Source organism: Panicum virgatum, chromosome 6K (assembly GCF_016808335.1).
Source record: "Panicum virgatum strain AP13 chromosome 6K, P.virgatum_v5, whole genome shotgun sequence".
Taxonomy (NCBI): domain Eukaryota; kingdom Viridiplantae; phylum Streptophyta; class Magnoliopsida; order Poales; family Poaceae; genus Panicum; species Panicum virgatum.
Window position 1 is genome coordinate 40,877,935 of NC_053141.1, and position 17,748 is coordinate 40,895,682.

The following is a 17,748-nucleotide window of genomic DNA, read 5'->3' on the forward strand; positions in this document are numbered from 1 at the left end:
CATGAAATACTGAATGTATATCCGACATTTCTTCAGGCAATTGAATACGGTATGCTACTGCTCCAACTCTTTTCACTACTTGGTATGCTCCGATATACCGAGGAGCTAATTTTCCTTGAACTTGAAATCTTCGAGTCCCCCGAATCGGAGAGACCTTAAGGTACACAAAATCTCCAACCTCAAAACATAATTCTCTTCTTCGCTTGTCTGCATAACTCTTCTATCGTGATTGAGTTGCTTTTAACTTCTCTCTAATCTCAGCCACACGGTCTTCTGCCTCTTTTATGAGAGCTGGTCCGGTTAAAGTACGTTCCCCTACTTCTGACCACATCAAAGGGGTCATGCACTTTCTTCCATAGAGAGCCTCAAATGGCGACATGCCTAGGCTTGCCTGATAACTGTTGTTGCATGAGAACTCCGCATAGGGCAAACTCTGTTCCCAATCTTTACCATAGGTAAGGACACATGCCCTTAACATATCCTCCATAATTTGGTTTACCCTTTTGGTCTGTCCATCAGTCTGCGGGTGATAGGCCGAACTAAAATCCAACTTTGTGCCCATAGCTTATGCACTCTTTTCCAAAACTTAGAGGTAAATTGGGTCCCTCTATCCGAAACGATTTTGCTGGGCACACCATGCAATTTCACTATGTGGTCTATATAGAGTTGGGCCAATTTTTCTCCACCATAATTGGTCCGTACGGGTAAGTAGTGTGCGACCTTGGTAAGTCGATCCACTAACACCCATATAGAGTCATTTCCTTTCTGGGTCCTGGGTAAACTAACCACAAAATCCATGCCAATCTCATCCCATTTCCAAACCGGAATGGGTAATGGTTGCAATAACCTAGCCGGCTTCTGATGCTCGACTTTGACCCTTTGGCAAATATCACAATGTGCGACAAACTGGGCGATGTCCGCCTTCATTCCATTCCACCAATATTTTTGCCTCAAATCCATATACATCTTGGTAGCTCCGGGGTGGGTGGAATATGCCGAGTTATGGGCTTCGTCCATGATAATGTCCCGAAATTTCCCTTCCCTAGGCACACAAATCCTATTCTTATACCATAAGGTTTCTTTGTCATCCACCCTAAAATCTGGGGCCTTATTTTCTCCCGTGTTCTTATGGATCTTCATTAAATCCTAGTCTGAACCTTGGGCCTTTCTAATTTCTTCTTCCAAGGTAGGCTGAACTATTAACTTGCGCTGAGATCCTTGAGGAATGATGAGCACATTCAGCTGTGCCATTTCTTCCTGTAAATGGGCATTCTTCGGCCTAAGTTGCTTGTGAGGTTTCCGGCTTAAGGCATCAGCTACCACATTAGCTTTGCCGGGGTGGTAATGGATTTCCAGGTTATAATCCTTAACCAATTCCAGCCACCTTCTTTGCCTTAAATTCAAATCTGGTTGGGTGAAAATGTACTTCAGACTCTTATGGTCAGTGTAGATCTCACACTTATTCCCGATCAGATAATGTCTCCAGATTTTGAGGGCATGCACTACGGCTGCAAATTCCAAATCATGTGTTGGGTAATTCTACTCATGAGGCCTGAGTTGGCGGGAAACATATGCAACCACTTTCCCATCATGCATAAGGACACACACTAAACCTTGTCAGGATGCATCACAATAGACGACAAAATCCTAATGAATGTCCGGTAAGGTCAGCACTGGGACGGTCATCAACCTTTTCTTCAATTCTTGGAAGCTCCTTTCACAGGACTCTGTCCAAACAAACTTCTTTTCCTTCTTGAGCAGCTCCGTCATGGGCCGGGCGATTTTAGAGAATCCTTCAATAAATCTCCAATAATACTCAGCTAAACCAAGAAAACTTCTGATTTCACTAACATTGGTTGGCTGCTGCCAATTGGAAACTGCCTCAACTTTCTTGGGGTCGACCGCTACTCCTTTTGCGGTCAGAATATGACCAAGAAAGGCTACTTTCTTGAGCCAAAATTCACACTTACTGAACTTGGCATATATCTTATGTGCTCTTAGCTTTTCCAGGACCACTCTAAGGTGTTGCTCATGCTCTTCAGCACTTTTGGAGTAGATGAGTATGTCGTCAATAAAGACTACGACAAATTTATCCAACTCGTCCATAAATACCTTGTTCATGAGGTTCATGAAATAAGCAGGTGCATTAGTGAGTCCAAATGACATCACAGTAAACTCAAACTGCCCATAACGGGTGACAAAAGCTGTCTTTGAGATGTCACTTTCCTTAATCTTGAGCTGATAATATCCTGACCTCATATCAATCTTGGAGAAGTACTTGGCTCATTTTAGCTGATCAAAAAGATCATCAATCCTGGGGAGGGGGTACTTATTCTTGATGGTAACCTCATTCAGTGCACAGTAATCTACACATAACCTCATACTCCCATCCTTTTTCTTGACAAATAGGACTAGGGCTCCCCACGGAGATGAACTAGTCCAGATAAAATGCTTCGTTGTAACTCTTCTAGTTGTTTCTTCAGCTCTACTAGTTCTGAGGCTGCCATCCTATAGGGTCTCTTGGCAATAGGAGAGGTTCCGGTGATAAGTTCTATGACAAACTCTATATCTCTGTCTTGTGGCAATCCGGGGAGTTCTTCCGGGAAAACATCAGGGTACTCATTTACAACTGGAACTCCTTCTAGGGATTTCCCATCCATACTGAAAACCATTGGGTCTGGTCCAATCCCTCGAGTATGGCAGGTCACTTGCATCCCATCTGAGTTGGTTAGGTGTACTACCTTGTCAGCACAACCTATGAGGCCATTGTGTAGGCTTAACCAGTCCATTCCAAGGATCACGTCTATTCCCTTAGATTTAAGTACTACTAGGTCTGCTAGAAAATTTATCCCACTTAAATTGATCCTTACCCGTAAACAACCTAGTCGACACTTGATGTCACCTCCAGGCGTCCGGGTTAATAGGGGTGTTTTTAATAGTACCGTAGGTATTTCTTGCTTATCCACGAAGCTTGACGATATGAATGAGTGTGATGCTCCAGAATCAAATAATATTGTTGCCAGAGTTGAGCTGACTAGAAACTCACCAAGTACCACTCCTTGTGCACCCTGAGCCTCCTGTGCGTTGATGTGGTTGACGCGGGCTCGTCCATAAGGCTGCTGGCTGTTGTTGTTGCCCTTGTTCTTGCTGCCGACGGGGACACGGTTGGCTCCAGATATAGGTGGCCTAGGTCCATTTACCGAGTTGGAGAAGGCTAATGCAGCAGGCTTATTTTTGGCATATGGGCAGTTGGCAATGTAATGCCCTGTCTCACGGCAGTTGAAACAGGCCCTAGTATTGTTGTTGTTAGTGGTGACTTGGTTGGCATTGTTCTGCGGGGCTCTCATGGTGTTCTGGTTCTTGAACTGTGTGTTAGGGGCCTGGGGGCCTGTCACTTGGGACTGGGTCCTATACTGCATTGGGGCCTGAGATCCTGGTGCAGTATAGCTGGAGCTTCTTGGTCTCTGGAAGCAGTTCTGCTGGCGGGCCTTACTTTCCAGGAACTTACGCTTGTTTTCTTTCCTTTCTTCAGCTATGGCCCTTTCTGTGAGAATGGCCATGTTCATCAGAGTATTGAAGTCCGGGTATATCTGAGGGGTAAGCAAGGTCCGGAGTTCTGGGCTTAATCCCTTCTTGAACATATCCTGCTTCTTTATATCCTTGTCCACTTCCTCTGGTGCATAGCGGGCAAGTTCCATGAACTAGTAGGTGTATTCTTCCACAGACATGCTCCCTTGCTGTAGTGCGCGGAACTCATCCGCCTTGCACTTCATGGTGGCTGCGGGGATATGGTAGCGGCGAAACTCTCTCACAAATTCGTTCCAAGTGATGGTGGTGGCATCTTCAGCAGCGGCACAGTAGTTCTCCCACCAAGCTAAGGCAGTTCATGTGAGTTGGTGAGCTGCCAGAAGAACTTTGTCTCGGTCTTGGCATTCGAATGACTCGAGCTTCCTTTCGATCACGCGCAGCCAGTCATCTGCCTCCAAGGGGTTGCTGGATCCGGCAAAGGTGGGTGGCTTAGTTCTCAGGAAAGCTGTCAGCTTGTCATTCATGGTCTGCTCTCGTGGCCGCTTATTGACAATGGCATTGGCCAGGGCTTCTAGTATGAGGGTCTGATTGTTTATCGTCTGTGTCAGGTCCCCGAAAGGTTGAGGTGGTGGCAGTGGCACTTCTCCTTGGTTTCCTCCTCCGTTCTGGCTCACTTCTTGTTCTCCCTGAGGAGGGTTCTGTCCGTTGAGCGGTACTCCCGTGCCAGAGGCTGCAGGGGTCCGACTGTGGGAGCCTTTTGAACCACGTCGGAAGCCATCTGTAGATTGGGTAGAGTCTTTGTGAGATTGGGATTAGGATTAAGTGATGTTTAATTTGTTTAATTCGTATTTTTGAAAAGGCAGAATCCACCTCCTGCCGAAGGCACACCAACTAACAACAAACACATAGACTAGCAAGCAACATGCACAAACAACTTCATTACTGCAAGGGGGGTACAACACTGGGGCAAGGCCAAAATGCGTACTACACGTCCGGGTACACAACTCCAAAAGAGGAGGGGCACAACTCTAACTTCGGACCACACGGCTTCATCCCTTGACGGCCACTAGCACTTAGGCGGACTCATCGGCTTGAGTGGGTTCTCCCCTTGGAAGAGAACTCACATCCTCTAGGGGAATGAGCGGTCCTTGCTCGCCGTTCTCTAGGTCTCCATTTTCCAGGGGTTGCTCAGCAGCTTCTCCTTCAACGGCGGCAGTAGGCACTTCAGGGTTCTCGGGTGGGGCTTGTGGGGTCCAAAAAGTGGTCCCCATCCCATGATGGGCGTCCCAAGTAGGACATGTGTTTCTCCAATTGCCGGGACTGGCGTTCCACTTCTGGTCCATTCTTATATATGCAGGTCCCGGGCCTGCCTGAGGCTCTCCTGGGCAACCGCTTCACTACTGACCGCGGCTGCGGCTCTTGTCTCGGCTTGAGCCACCCGGATTTGATGCATTCTTATCGCGAGCTCCACTTGCTCGGCCTGATGGGTCTGCTCCCTCAGGATGCTAGCTTGCTCGTCAAAGAGCTGATCCAAGGAGGTTAGGTAAGTAGCCACTTGGTACAAGGGGTCCTCTTCATGGTGGCACCGTTCCAGGCTTCTCATGCGAGCCTCCCAAACTGGGGTTCTGATGGCCAGAGGAAAGATCCTCGTTGGTGTGGGGGCGAGATGTCCCTCGAAAATATGGAACAGCTAACGGAGTGCCTTTCTGATGACCAAGGGATAGGTGTCTTGGTACCTAACCCGGTGGTGGTCACTCGCCATGGCTGGATGTCAGGGTAGTGGTCACTTTTGGCGATGACCAGGATCACCCTGCAGCAGAGAGTACCATGGTGCTCGTACTCCTTGCTGTAGTACCTTGGGCGTTCTGAAACACCAAGACTCACCAGGGCATTGATCAAAAGGCTGGGGAAGCCAGGTGCAGCTTGGCAAATGCCATGGGTCCATCCTTCCTCAGCCATCTGAAAACAAAGGTAGGGTGAACAAACTTTGCATAAATACTTGAGTACAAAGGGGATAGGTGGTCTTTATTATTATAACAGGGTGGGGTACATTTTCCATGGATACATGATTATTAGGATAGAGACTCTAGTCTAGATGTGCTACTCTTCTATCATGGGGACTCTTCCTCGATCTGGATAGGGCGCTTCTTTGGTGGAAGACATTGTTCCAACATCTCATCTTCGATCTGAGTACCCCTATCCCAATGGGTTTCTTCGGGTTCTTCTTCTAACCATCCACCTGCTCCTCTGTGAGCCTCATGGTTTTGCCAATGGGTTTGGAGAGTGGCTAGAGAATTCTTGGCTTGTACGGCTCTTATCTGTTGTGACTCCATCTCTTGGATTGCCTTTTCTGCCCTGCGGATTTGGTATTTCAGTTGTGTCGCCTGTTCACGGTAGAGTTGGTCTAATCCGGTGAGGTAGATGGATAGGTGGGAGACCGTATCCTCTAGTTCTTCTTCTTCCCTTCCAAGTCCTCTCATCCGGGCAATCCATGAGCGTCCTCTTCCTTCAGTGGGTGGGAAAAATCCCATAGGAGTCCGCTGAAGATGATGTTTGTAAACCACACGCAGACATCGCAGAGCTTTTCGGGCGGCCTTTCGGTAGGTGTCTGGGAAGAAAAAGCCAGTGGTGGAGATGAACCAGGGTTTCACGTCAGGATAGCGGGTGCTCTTCCCCACGAAGATCATTATGTCACACCGACGGGTGCCCCTGGAGTCGTACTCCCGGTAGATGTACTCTGGTGTGTCCACAACTCCGACGCGTTCGAGGCTGAGTAGCAACAACTTAGGGAGGTCAGGCTTTGCGAAGCAGATTCCGTTACTCCATTTGTTGTCAGCCATCTGGAACAGGCAAGAGTTAGTGGTGAGTGTTTGTGTGGAAAAAGGATTAAGCAAGGAAAGTTCTAATGTGGAAAGGCTTAGAAAAGGGTCTCAATCCTAGGGGTCACGTTCTACAACCAAGTTACGGCTCTGATACCACCCGAAGCGTCCCCTCATAAGAGGTGACTTAAATGTGATACAAATATCAGTCCCAGGAGTCTGATACATATTTATTACATCAGATGGCACATCACCGTACAATCCTCCGAGGAGGTGGACACTCGAGACAAACAATAACAAGAAGTAAAAAGGCTATGGTGATATACCAAAGCACGACCCACATGGGATCCAGCTCGGGCTCAGAGTATCGTGCTAGCGGAAGCATCCTGAACAGGGCCAACACCACAGGCAGAGTTGGGTGCAGACGCAACCTCTACTCAACGTCTTCAACCACGAAGTCCGGATCTTCCTCTGAAGCAACAACATATATCGGGGTGAGTACAAACGTACTCAGCAAGTCCAACCGCACCCACGGAGGGGGTATAAACAGAGTATATGCACAGGATTAATCAAGGATAAGGCTATCGGTTAATTTGCGATAAAGCTAATTTTATGCATGGGTTTATTTGAAAGAACAGGATTTTCAAAGAAATTATCTTGACACGTAGGGTTGATCCACACAGGATCCAAGTTTTAAATTGCTACCGGACTCCTCATCCGCCGTAGCACACGGCACAGCTGCCGGACACTTTACCAAAACAACACATGCCATCCCAACCATTCCCAGAAGAAACCCTAGTTATGTGACCAAACCATAACCCGCTCAATACCGTGAGCACAGCTATTCAAATAGTTTTTAACTCTGCAGAGGTGTACACTTTACCCACAAGCGGGGTACCACAGCACGATCACCTTAGTGTCGGTGCAGATCCCATCGAAGCCATTACCCACCTTAGCTAGACCTGAGTAGCCAACACGGGATCCACCAAGGGGTCATTGACCTACCAACGAGGCCCAACTGGGGTATAATTCACAAAGATCTTATCCCGTCTCCTTGATCACCCGCTGCTCACCAGCTCTCCTGATGACTAACAGACTAACTAGTGAGATTTATGCTAAGCCGTTGCCACACACAACAGTCGAGTGGTTGTACGATAAGTTGAGTTAGGTGAGATGACACATCAACTCGGTCCTTAATGGTGACAAGATGGATATCTCCCAACCTTGCTCAACCACATAGGTACGAGCATACTTTCTGGCAATTCACACAGAAATGTCATCCATCTCATCGAGACACGTCTTTCATTTATTTTCAACCAATCCACCTTTTTCCCTTCCCACACACTCACACATTTTCTAGGTGGTCAAGGAATGGTTATAACAAATCAAGGGGTGGCTATCCAACCATGTTTTAGCAGTAAAAGCATATGCAGTTTTATAAAACAGGCCAGTAGGTTGTGTTTATAAAATTGGGACAAAATATGCATCAAAGGATGAGATTGAACTTGCCGATCACAAAGCCTTCCGGGAAGTCCTGATCGAGATACTGTCCTTCGGGTTCGGGCTCGCGGTACTGGTCCTCGCACACCTACTCGCGGTACTGCTCGTCGACGGGTTCTCCCTCGTTCACACCGTGATCTACGGTGCACACAAACAAACACACAATAAAGAAAAAGAAATAAAGGTTTTATCGTTGAGCTCGAGTCGGAAGAAATTAAAATATGGAGATGGGAGTAATATTTTTGGGTGGTTCTCTAATGGCATGGCCGAAATTATGTTAGAAATGGTGTGGTAAAGTTTCGGGGCAAACAGAGGATTTTTGGCGCATGAAATGATGAATTGAAGGAGTGGTTAGGGGTTAAACGGGGGTTCAAGGGCTTCTTTGTAATTATTTTTGAGAGTGGAAGGACTTGATTATAATTTCTGAAAATATTTGTGTTACTCCGAAAAGGGGTAGGGGTCTATTTGAATTTATGTTTATATGGTGGTAGGGCTTATTCATTAAAAGGAATAAGAGAGGGGCTTATTGGAAAATACTTTTAGAAGAGGAAAGGACTTAGTTGTAATTTTTAGAAATATCTGGGCCATACTAGAAGGTGTAGGGGCCTATGTGTAATTGTTTCTATATATTGGATGGGTTATTTCTTAAATGGGGAAAACATGGGGGCTCATTTGGAAAAGAACTAGAGAGAGGGGGGTTCTTTAAAAATATCAGGAAAGGGTAGGGGGCTCTGTGCAAAAATGCCTTCTTCCTCCTCTCTCTACCGGAAAACAGAGGAGGGGAGCGCAGGGGCAGTGGCGCCTGGCCGGCGGCCTTCGGGGATCGTCGGCGCCTTGGGGAGAGGGGGAAAAGGAAGGGGAGGCCGTGGGGGGATCGATTCCCCTCCTCACCTCGAGCGGGGATGGGGTGTGGCGGTCTGGCCACGGTGGTGCGCGGCGGCCGGCGGCGATGGTCGTGGCGGCGGTGTTGCGAGGCGAGAGAGGGGGCTAGCGGCTGCAGACGAGCTTGAGGAGGTGGAGGGGGTTCTACCCTTGCCCTCACCTCGGGCGGAGGGGCAGCGAGGAGGTCTGGCCATGAGGGCCGGCCGGCAGCGGGCGGGGTAGCTCGCAGCGGCGGCGCTGCTGCGCAGGGGAGGGGGCTGGAGGTGGCGGCCGGGGTTCGTGGGGATGGCGAGCTGCGGTGGAGGGGTATTTATAGGCCGGCGAGGCGAGAGGGAGGGGGTGCCGCGGTGGTGGCGGCCGGCGAGCTCGAGGACGAGCTTTAATGGCGGCGGGGCCGGCGGTGGCGCATGAAGCGACCTTGGGCGGTGGCGCGTAGCGGCGTGGAGGTGACGGCCGTGCAGAGGGGCGGTGCAAGTGGGAGGGCGGCGGCCAATGGAGGTGGCACCGTGCGTGGCCGGCTCTGCTCCTCGGGCGAGCGCGAGAGCCACGGCGGGGGAGTGCGCGCGCGACGAGGTAGGCAAGGGGGTACGGTGGCGCAGAGGAGAGGACGGGGTGAGCAGGGATGCGCAAGTGGGCGGGCCGGGGGTGGCCGGCGCCGGGCTGCTCTGCCCGTGTAGCGCGTGGGAGGAAGGAGGAGGAGGGAGAAGGAAGAAAGGGAAGGAGGGAGAAAAAGAAAAGAGAAAAGGAAAAAAGGAAAAGGGAAAGGGAAAAAGAAAAATGGAGAGAGAGAAAGAGACAGAGTTGTCCGCGGGATTCGCGGCGGCGGTCGGCCATGCGCGAGCTGCGGCGTTCGGCCGGTCAGCGACGAGCACGCAGAATGAGAGAAAGGGAAAGGGGATAGGTACTGGTGTCGGAACAGCGGATCATCGGAAAAATATTTTGGGGAATCGGGAGCTCGGACAGGAAAGAATTTGGAATGATTTGAGCTCAGCGACGAAAAAGATTTTGGAAAATAATATTTTTAGCAGGTGATTTATTTGGGCGTATTTTCGGGATGTTACAAGGAGAGGGATCCAGCGCCGCGGCCGCGCCTTCGCCCCACGTTGCGGCCGCCATGGCCACTGATGGAAGGAGCAGGGAGGAGGGAGGGGAATCTAGCCGTCGCCGCTCGTGAATCCGGCGCCGGAGGGGCGCGCCGGCCAAGGCGGAGGCCGCCAAGGGAGGAGGATTGGGTGCCGCGGCCTCTGCTCCGCCATGGCCCCGCGCGGCCTCCACCGGAGTTCAAGGCCGCTGCCATGGCCAGAGCTCAAGGCCGCCGTGCCGCGTGGGAAAAGGAGGGGCGCCACCTGCCGAAGCCGCCGCGCGCGAGCTATCTCTGCTGTGGCCGGCAAGGAAGGCCGGGGAGGAGGGCCGCGGCCGGCGAGGGAGGCCAGGGAGGAGGGCCGCTGCGGGATGGGGAGAGAGGAGCAGGGAGGGCCGCCAACGCCGCCATGTCTCGTAGCTCGGCGCCTCCATCCGCGCAGTGGCTGGCGGGGCTCCGATTTTGGGGGAGGGAGGAATTTTTTTAAGGGAATTTGTACTGTGTTGAACCGATAGTATTAGGAGGCAGGGGTATTTTGGGCATTTTGGAATTTTCCTCCCTCTTTTTTTCTAAAAAAATATTATATTATCTAAAGTGTACAGGAGCAAATATGCAAACTTAAAGAGTGTCCAGCAGCAAAGACAAGATTGAGTAGTGTCCTGTGGCAAAAATCACTATTGTAGAGTGTCCAGGAGCAAAATTACCTAAAAGAGCTTTTGAAAAAAAGACTCTTCTACCCCTTCTTTCCCATCTCCTCCCATACATACACCTCCCCCCCCCCCCCTCCCCGGATGTACTCCTTCCCCACATACCCTACAACTCACAAATGCTTATATTTTATGGACTAATTTTGAATCACAGAAATATTTATATTTAAGAAAAAAATTGAATGCTAAAATAATAATCTACTTATATTGAGACGGAAAGTACTCATGGAGTACGTGCGCGATTATTGGTGTTGAAACTGCATTTTTTTTTTTGTGCTAGCTAGCTGGAGGAATTTATTAGTACTTAATGACTAATGAAACCGATCGAATGCAGCACAGGCTGTGACCAACCAGTGCACGCGCGCGTAGTCTCTTGGCCTCCATTTCATTATTCTTAATTTCTTCCTCGATCGATCTCAACAGGATGGAGCAATATATAGGAGAAACCGATCGATGCTGAGGATCCATGAATCATCTCTACGCAAGATCGACAACCTATCTCTATCTAGCAATGTCGACCACCGTCCATCGCCAAGGATGCACCACCACGGTGAAGAGGAGGCAGGAGTGTCGTCTCCTCCTCGCCCTCCTCCTGACGTGCTGCGGTCTTGCTGCGGCGGCGGCGGGACGCCGCTCAGACGCGGACGCCGTCGCTGACCTCGCTCGGTCCCTGGCGAGGCCACCGTCTACCTGGACCACAGCCGGCGGCGACCCCTGCTCCTTCGAGGGCATCTCTTGCTCCTCCTCTGGCCGCGTCATCGCCATCGACCTCGCGGGGATGGGCCTGTCTGGGACCCTGCACCCCTCCCTCTCCTCGCTCACCGCGCTCGAGTCGCTCCAGCTCGGGGGCAACGCCCTCTCCGGCGCCGTCCCGCCGCTGCGAGCCCCCTCCCTCACCAGCCTCTCCCTCGACGGCAACGCCTTCACGTCCCTCCCGAAGGACTTCCCGCTGGGAATGCCCGCGCTGAGGCACCTCATCATGGACAACCTCCCCCTGGCGCCGTGGCCCTTCCCCCACGCCATCGCCGGCTGCCCCTCCCTCCGCACCTTCTCCGCCTCCAACGCCTCCGTGGCCGGCCCGTTCCAGGCGGCGGCGGCCATTGTCATCGCAAACCTCACGTCCATCAGGACACTGAGGCTGTCGCGGAACGCGCTCACCGGAGTGGTGCCGGCGGCTCTGGGCAAGATCGCCAGCCTGAGGGAGATCTCCCTGTCCAACAACTTCCTCCAAGGGCCGGTGCCACAGTTTGCTGCCGGAGTGGCCGCCGACGTGGTCGACGGTAACTGTTTCTGCTTGGACGAGCCCGGGGCGTGCAACGCGCAGGTGAGCACTCTGCTCCAGGCGGCCGAGGGCTTTGGCTACCCCTTCTACCTAGCAAGGGCATGGAGGGGGAACGACCCTTGCAGTGGCGACTGGCTTGGCACGGTATGCGACATCTCAGGTAGTGTAACCATGATCTACCTGCAACACGCTGAGTTATCAGGTACAATATCGCCGGCCATAGCGGACCTGATAGACCTTGAAAGACTTGTGCTAGCCGGCAACAATCTCACCGGGGAGATACCGGAGTCTCTCACGAAATTGACGAAGCTTGAGCTTCTTGATGTCACAAACAATAGCCTCACGGGCCAACTGCCGAAGTTTAAGCCATCTGTTTTTGTGTTGGCAGATGGAAACGCGTTTATTGGGGAATAGTCATAAGGTCCTGCTGCTGCATGATGCAGGCAGTCACAGATAGATTCCCCGTTAGTAAAGTAAATAAAGGAAATATCTTTTGTTTGTTGGATTTGGATTGGATTCTTCTGGCTGTTATTTTTCTCTGAAAGGGGCAATTTACGTTGGTGTGATAAATGATAAGTTCCTTCTAAATGATTCTCTTGTGCTTGCTTGTCTTCAGAAGCCCCATCTATTTATCTATCTACTAGCTAGTAAAAATGCTTGTGCGTTGCTACGGACTATAGATATATGTTCCTCGATCGTGCTCTTCTTTTCTCTTTCTCAACCAACGCTGCTGCTATATGCCTCCTGTGTCTGTATGTGCCCAAGTCCATAATATCCATTAATCCATGTGCACATAAAAGTGCCCAGTTAGTTTTTTTTAAGCCCTCCAGATAGGGCACAATGCAAAGGATAAACGTTGAACCGAAATGTTCGTGCCAAATACTGCAGTCATCGAACTTCATCTCAGAAGAACACTACGGTACAGTACACAATGTCAGTACGCTCATACAAACGTCCAACAGCTGAATACGTCAACTGTTTCTAAATCTAAAATAAAAAAGCACTAAAAGTACCGAAGAAAGCATATCCTCTACTAACGTCAGCAACACAGACAAGACTTGCGCGACTCGTATGACCAAAGCTTGAGCAGCATCGAAAGATAGAAGATATTGCAATGGAATTTGGGAGTCTATTTACTGCCAGAAGTAACACAGATATATGCGGTTAAGATTCTGGAGTTTTTGCTCTTGCCCTGCCTCCCCTTTCGCGCCACCATCAGTCATGCCACTGCCACTTGTATGACCACCGCTAGGGCGGGTTCTGTAGACATGCCCCATCTTTAGTCGCTTCGTATCCATATAGCGCCGATTCTCATTAGTTATCGGTGTAAGCAACGGCACTCTGCCCAGGACACTTAAACCATAACCCTTGAGTCCAGTGTATTTCGCAGGGTTGTTAGTCATTAGCCGCATAGTCCTGACACCAAGATCACGTAGTATCTGCAGAGGAGAGAGTAATCAGTACTGGTGGAAGCTAGCTGAAAACAACTCAAATAAGTTATCTTACCTGGGCACCTATACCATACTCCCGAGAATCAGCAGGCAGCCCTAGCTCCAAGTTAGCCTCAACAGTATCCCGCCCATCATCCTGTAAGTTGTAAGCCCGAAGCTTGTGACCCAGCCCAATGCCCCTGCCTTCATGACCACGAAGATAAACTACTACACCCCAGCCAGTTTTCTCAATCATGGTCATTGCCAGAGCAAGTTGATTCCCACAGTCGCACCTTGCAGATCCAAATATGTCCCCAGTTAGGCACTCCGAATGCACTCTTACTAGGATATCCTGGCCATCGCCAACATCACCCTGCATACAAGCGAAACGAATCATTCTGAACTCCAAACTTACTGCCAAAGGAAAACAAAGACTAGGCGATATTTGTCATTTACACAAGAATTAAACTCGAAAACACAGGAATGTTTTTGGTTGTCTGCAAGTAAAGCCATATCCTGGATATGGCTGCAGGATCAGAAATTCAGATCTTTTGTTGATATAATGGATTGACTTCAATTAATTTCAACGTGATGCATTTGGGCACAGCATTTTACACCCTTCAGTCCATTGCATGCTATTTTACCTTTCTACATCATGCAATGAATCCTTGTTTTTCATAGTTAGTAAGCTGTACTGCAACGTTGCAACATTTTAAACCTGATGTTCTAATGGCAGCCACGATTCTACTGAACATAACATTTACTAAGGCATGCATACCCTTTTGTTCTTGAGAGGTAAGGCATGCATACCTTCACCATGGCAATGTGTTCCATCCCATCAATAAGAGATCTATACCAATAGGCTTTAAACGATCCCCATTGCAACTGCAAAGGTGTAACACAAACACATTCAACCAATCTGTCTCTCTTCCTCCTATATCTGCATATGGGGATTATTCGCAGCTTTTAGATTTATAAAATAAGGAGGGAGCCACAAAACGTTACGCATCCTAGTATAATCATCCGTCAATTGCAGCTTTTATTTTCCAAAAAAAAAAGAAATTGCAATATGGGTCTCTACTTACAATGAGAACACATCTTTAATACACACCTACGAAATACCCATAAAATTGAACTGTTTTACTTACCGTTTGTCATACAACTGTCAGGATTAAGTATCTAATCATTGTTTTATCTAAATCAAGTATCGATTTCATCCTTGTAAAGAACTGCTACTTTAATATGTTAAGATATAGCTAACCTTATCAGATCTGCGATTGATATTATCTTCAGGTTCTCCCTCTTAGCAAATTGTTGCAGTTTCGGTAACAAAGCCATGGAACCATCATCATCATCAACAAGTTCACAAAGAACAGCAACAGGAGGTAAACCAGCCAACATGGCAAGATCCACTGATGCTTCAGTATGTCCAGCCCTTTTCAGCACACCACCTTCTCTATATTTAAGAGGAAAAATATGTCCTGGCCGGTTGAAGTCCTCAGGCTTGGAATTAGGAGATGCAAGTGCTAGTATTGTGTTTGCCCGGTCCTTAGCTGAAACTCCAGTTGTTGTTCCCTCTTTGGCATCCTAAAATACATATATTTAGCAGGGAAAGATTATTGACGGAAGGATAAAGTACAAAATGCAATCAAGGAGGATCATTGTGGCACGCAAAATGCTTTCGCTCAAAACGTGCTACCTTAGTTTATTCTTTCCAAAGTACAATTAGCACAACTTGCACTCTTTTTACCATTAATACGAACTTATTTGAATGTTCTTTTCTACCAAAAAGAACTGCTTAAAAGGGAAAACTCTTACCACTGAAACAGTGAAGGCAGTTCGCAGTTTCTCTTCATTTTCCTTTGTCGTCACCATAAGAGGTAGTTGTAGCCTTTCCAGATCCTCTTCTTTCATGCTGACACAAACAATCCCAGTGCCATGCCTCACTATAAAAGCCATAGCTTCAGGTGTGACCTTTGATGCTGCCATTATAAGATCACCTTCATTCTCTCTGTCTTCATCATCCACAACAATGACGTACTGCAACATAGTACTCAGTTAGAAATTCATATATATAACAGAATCGACTTGACTGGCATAACCACATAAATAGTAGTAAACACAATTCAGAGAAAAAAAAGGGGGAATACTTTTCCTTGACGAATGTCCTCAATAGCTTCAGGTATAGATGAGAAACCCTTTGTCGGGCTGTCTAAGTCAAACTCATCGTCATCAGCAGAAAACCCATCAACAACAGGAGCCATATCAGATGCAATGGTCCCAAGTGCAACAGCATCTGCTTGAACTGAATTAGATGGGTTGGCCTTCCCATTTATAATAATATTCTCTGATGAATCACCCCCAGCATAAGATACATGGAGGTTTCTGAATCGGTGGGTATTTTCCAAGTGAATGGATCTGATTATCCTTAAACTGTTTGATGCAGCACTCGGCAGAAGCGAAGTATCACAAGGCAACCCAGAAGTCCTGTACCTACCATTGATGCTGTTCAACCGAGGGAACAAAATCAGTCATGAAACAAGCACATAGGATCTGAGATAAAAAAAATAATACAAAATTTTGTCAATAGCTCACCCAAGTTCAAGGAAGAGTGTAATCAAGCAAGGGAAACAAAACAAGAAGCAAGCTATTTAATCCATGGACTTCCTCCTCCATCACCCATCTGCTTCTATTTGGGTTCCGATCAGCGATATGTGGGCTAACCCTCGAGCCTGACAGACCATACAACACTCCGATGCTATAATAAAACATAACCAATATTGGATATCAACTCGCTCCAAACACAGTACCAAAGTTCACCTCAGGTTTACTGCTCAGACATGCTTGTGGTGATACCCCTAAGACCTCTTAAAGACTTAAACTACATTTTCCGGAAGCGAGTCCGTCGTCTCTCGCACGAACCACACCGCCACACCGGTTTCAAAGCAAAATTAAGCCAGGTCGGCTGGGCTGAGGGGGCTCACCGAGCGCACGACGCTGTGGACGGCGGCGCGAATGGAGAGCGAATGAGGCCATTTTCTTCACGAGCGCGCCCTCTGCTCCGCCCGCGCAGCCGGCGCCGGGGATTCGAGGCGAGAGACGAGACGAGCCGCGGCGGATTGCGAAGCTCCTTCCCTCGCGCGGCGCTGGTGGGGGGTGGGGGCAGGACCAGAACTCCAGAAGTTGGGACGGAGGGATGGGGACGTTGCTCCTCGCTCGAGAAGGCGTTCGATAGGATCACTACGGAAAATAGGAAAGAATTTTTATTCGTTCGTATCTAATTTTGATTATTTAATATTCGTAATTAATTCGTATTTGAATATTAAAAATTATATTTTTATGATTTCGATATCAATTATAATTTTATTTGACAAAAATTAATACTATTAGTATCCGATTCCGTATCCGAATAAAAATATAAAAATAAATACAATATCAGTGGCCCCGTTGGATGGTTCCGCTGGTGGAACAGTAACTGCTGGGGACTACTGTTGCTGCTCGGCTGGATAAGCCACGGGTGCGCGAGCGCCGCTCGCTCCGCGAGTCCGCATCACCGTCCGTGACTCGCTCCGCAGGCGCCGCGCCACCTCCCCAGAGCTCGGCCGGGCCACCGCGTCGCGCCGGACGCACCTCTCGATCAGCCTGACCATCACGGCCACGGCGTCCTATGGGCAGCTCCCCGCCGGCAGCGCCGGGTCCACGAGCTCCTCCAGCCTCCGCAGCACGTCGCCGCCGCCGCCGTCGAGCTCCTCGGCCAGCTCCCGCAGCGCGGCGAACGGGTCGCCCACGCCGTCCCCCACCAGCTCCTCGGCGTCCTTCCCCGTGACGAGCTGCAGGAGCACCACGCCGAGCGAGTACACGTCGGCCCTCGGCGACACCACACCGTGCTCCAGGTACTCCGGTGCGATGTACCCGCGCGTCCCCACAATGCGGCTCGTCATCGTGAACGGCGCCTCCCGTCGGCGCCGGCACCGCCCGTGATGGCCCGTGCGGCGCCGAAGCCCCGGAGCTTGGCGTGCGGCCCGTCGCCGGCGAGGAGCACGCTGCCCCTGCTCACATCCATGTGCACGCACGGCGGGCGCGCGTACTCATGCAGGTACCAGAGCCCGACTTGCAACCGCTGCGCCCCGGTCGGCGGCGGCGGCGCCACCACGCCGCCAGCGCCAGCCGCGAGGAGGCGGCGGTCCCGGAGCGCGCCGTTTCCAGCCAACCGTAGCTGTTTCCAGCAGCAACAGGAGTCCCCAGCAATTACTGTTCCACCAGCCAAACCATCCATTCGAGCCAGCCATCCGAACGGGGCAAGTAATATTCATTCGTAACCGATCCGTTTACATCTCTAGAAGGACCAACTGATGACTGTACGCGCCGTGGACGTGGAGAGCTCTGGCCGTGTGATCCGAGCAGAGTCGACGGTCCCGATTGATTTGCTCGAGGGCACTTGACGGGGGACTCCTATCTATCTTGTGGAAGATAGATAAATCATCTATTTTTAAAGCTCACCTTAGTCTAATTATTTGCT

At 49.8% G+C, this 17,748-nt stretch overlaps 2 protein-coding genes across 2 annotated transcripts; one reads left to right on the plus strand and one right to left on the minus strand.

Annotated features, from left to right (window-relative positions):
- The first annotated feature begins 11,028 nt into the window (after positions 1-11,028).
- On the plus strand, positions 11,029-12,213 carry LOC120713492 (receptor-like kinase TMK3). Its single transcript, XM_039999443.1, has one exon. The coding sequence runs from the start codon at positions 11,029-11,031 to the stop codon at positions 12,211-12,213; it is 1,185 nt and encodes a 394-aa protein (XP_039855377.1).
- Positions 12,214-12,644: 431 nt separating this feature from the next.
- Positions 12,645-16,406, minus strand: LOC120712680 (probable bifunctional riboflavin biosynthesis protein RIBA 1, chloroplastic). The gene is made up of 7 exons (XM_039998521.1): positions 16,214-16,406; positions 15,380-15,734; positions 15,048-15,269; positions 14,491-14,816; positions 14,040-14,169; positions 13,306-13,602; positions 12,645-13,238 (listed from the first exon to the last, which is right to left on the minus strand). Exons 2-7 carry the CDS (start codon positions 15,491-15,493, stop codon positions 12,933-12,935), a joined length of 1,395 nt encoding a protein of 464 aa, XP_039854455.1. The 5' UTR covers positions 15,494-15,734; positions 16,214-16,406; the 3' UTR covers positions 12,645-12,932.
- Between the last annotated feature and the right edge of the window lie 1,342 nt (positions 16,407-17,748).

Coding starts and splice junctions, on each gene's coding strand:
- LOC120713492 (XM_039999443.1), top strand. CDS start 11,029: ATGTCGACCACCGTCCATCGCCAAGGATGCACCACCACGGTGAAGAGG.
- LOC120712680 (XM_039998521.1), bottom strand. CDS start 15,493: ATGGCTCCTGTTGTTGATGGGTTTTCTGCTGATGACGATGAGTTTGAC. Junction 15,270..15,379: donor AGGACATTCGTCAAGGAAAA/GTATTCCCCCTT, acceptor ACTATGTTGCAG/TACGTCATTGTTGTGGATGA. Junction 13,239..13,305: donor AGTATGGTATAGGTGCCCAG/GTAAGATAACTT, acceptor TCTCCTCTGCAG/ATACTACGTGATCTTGGTGT.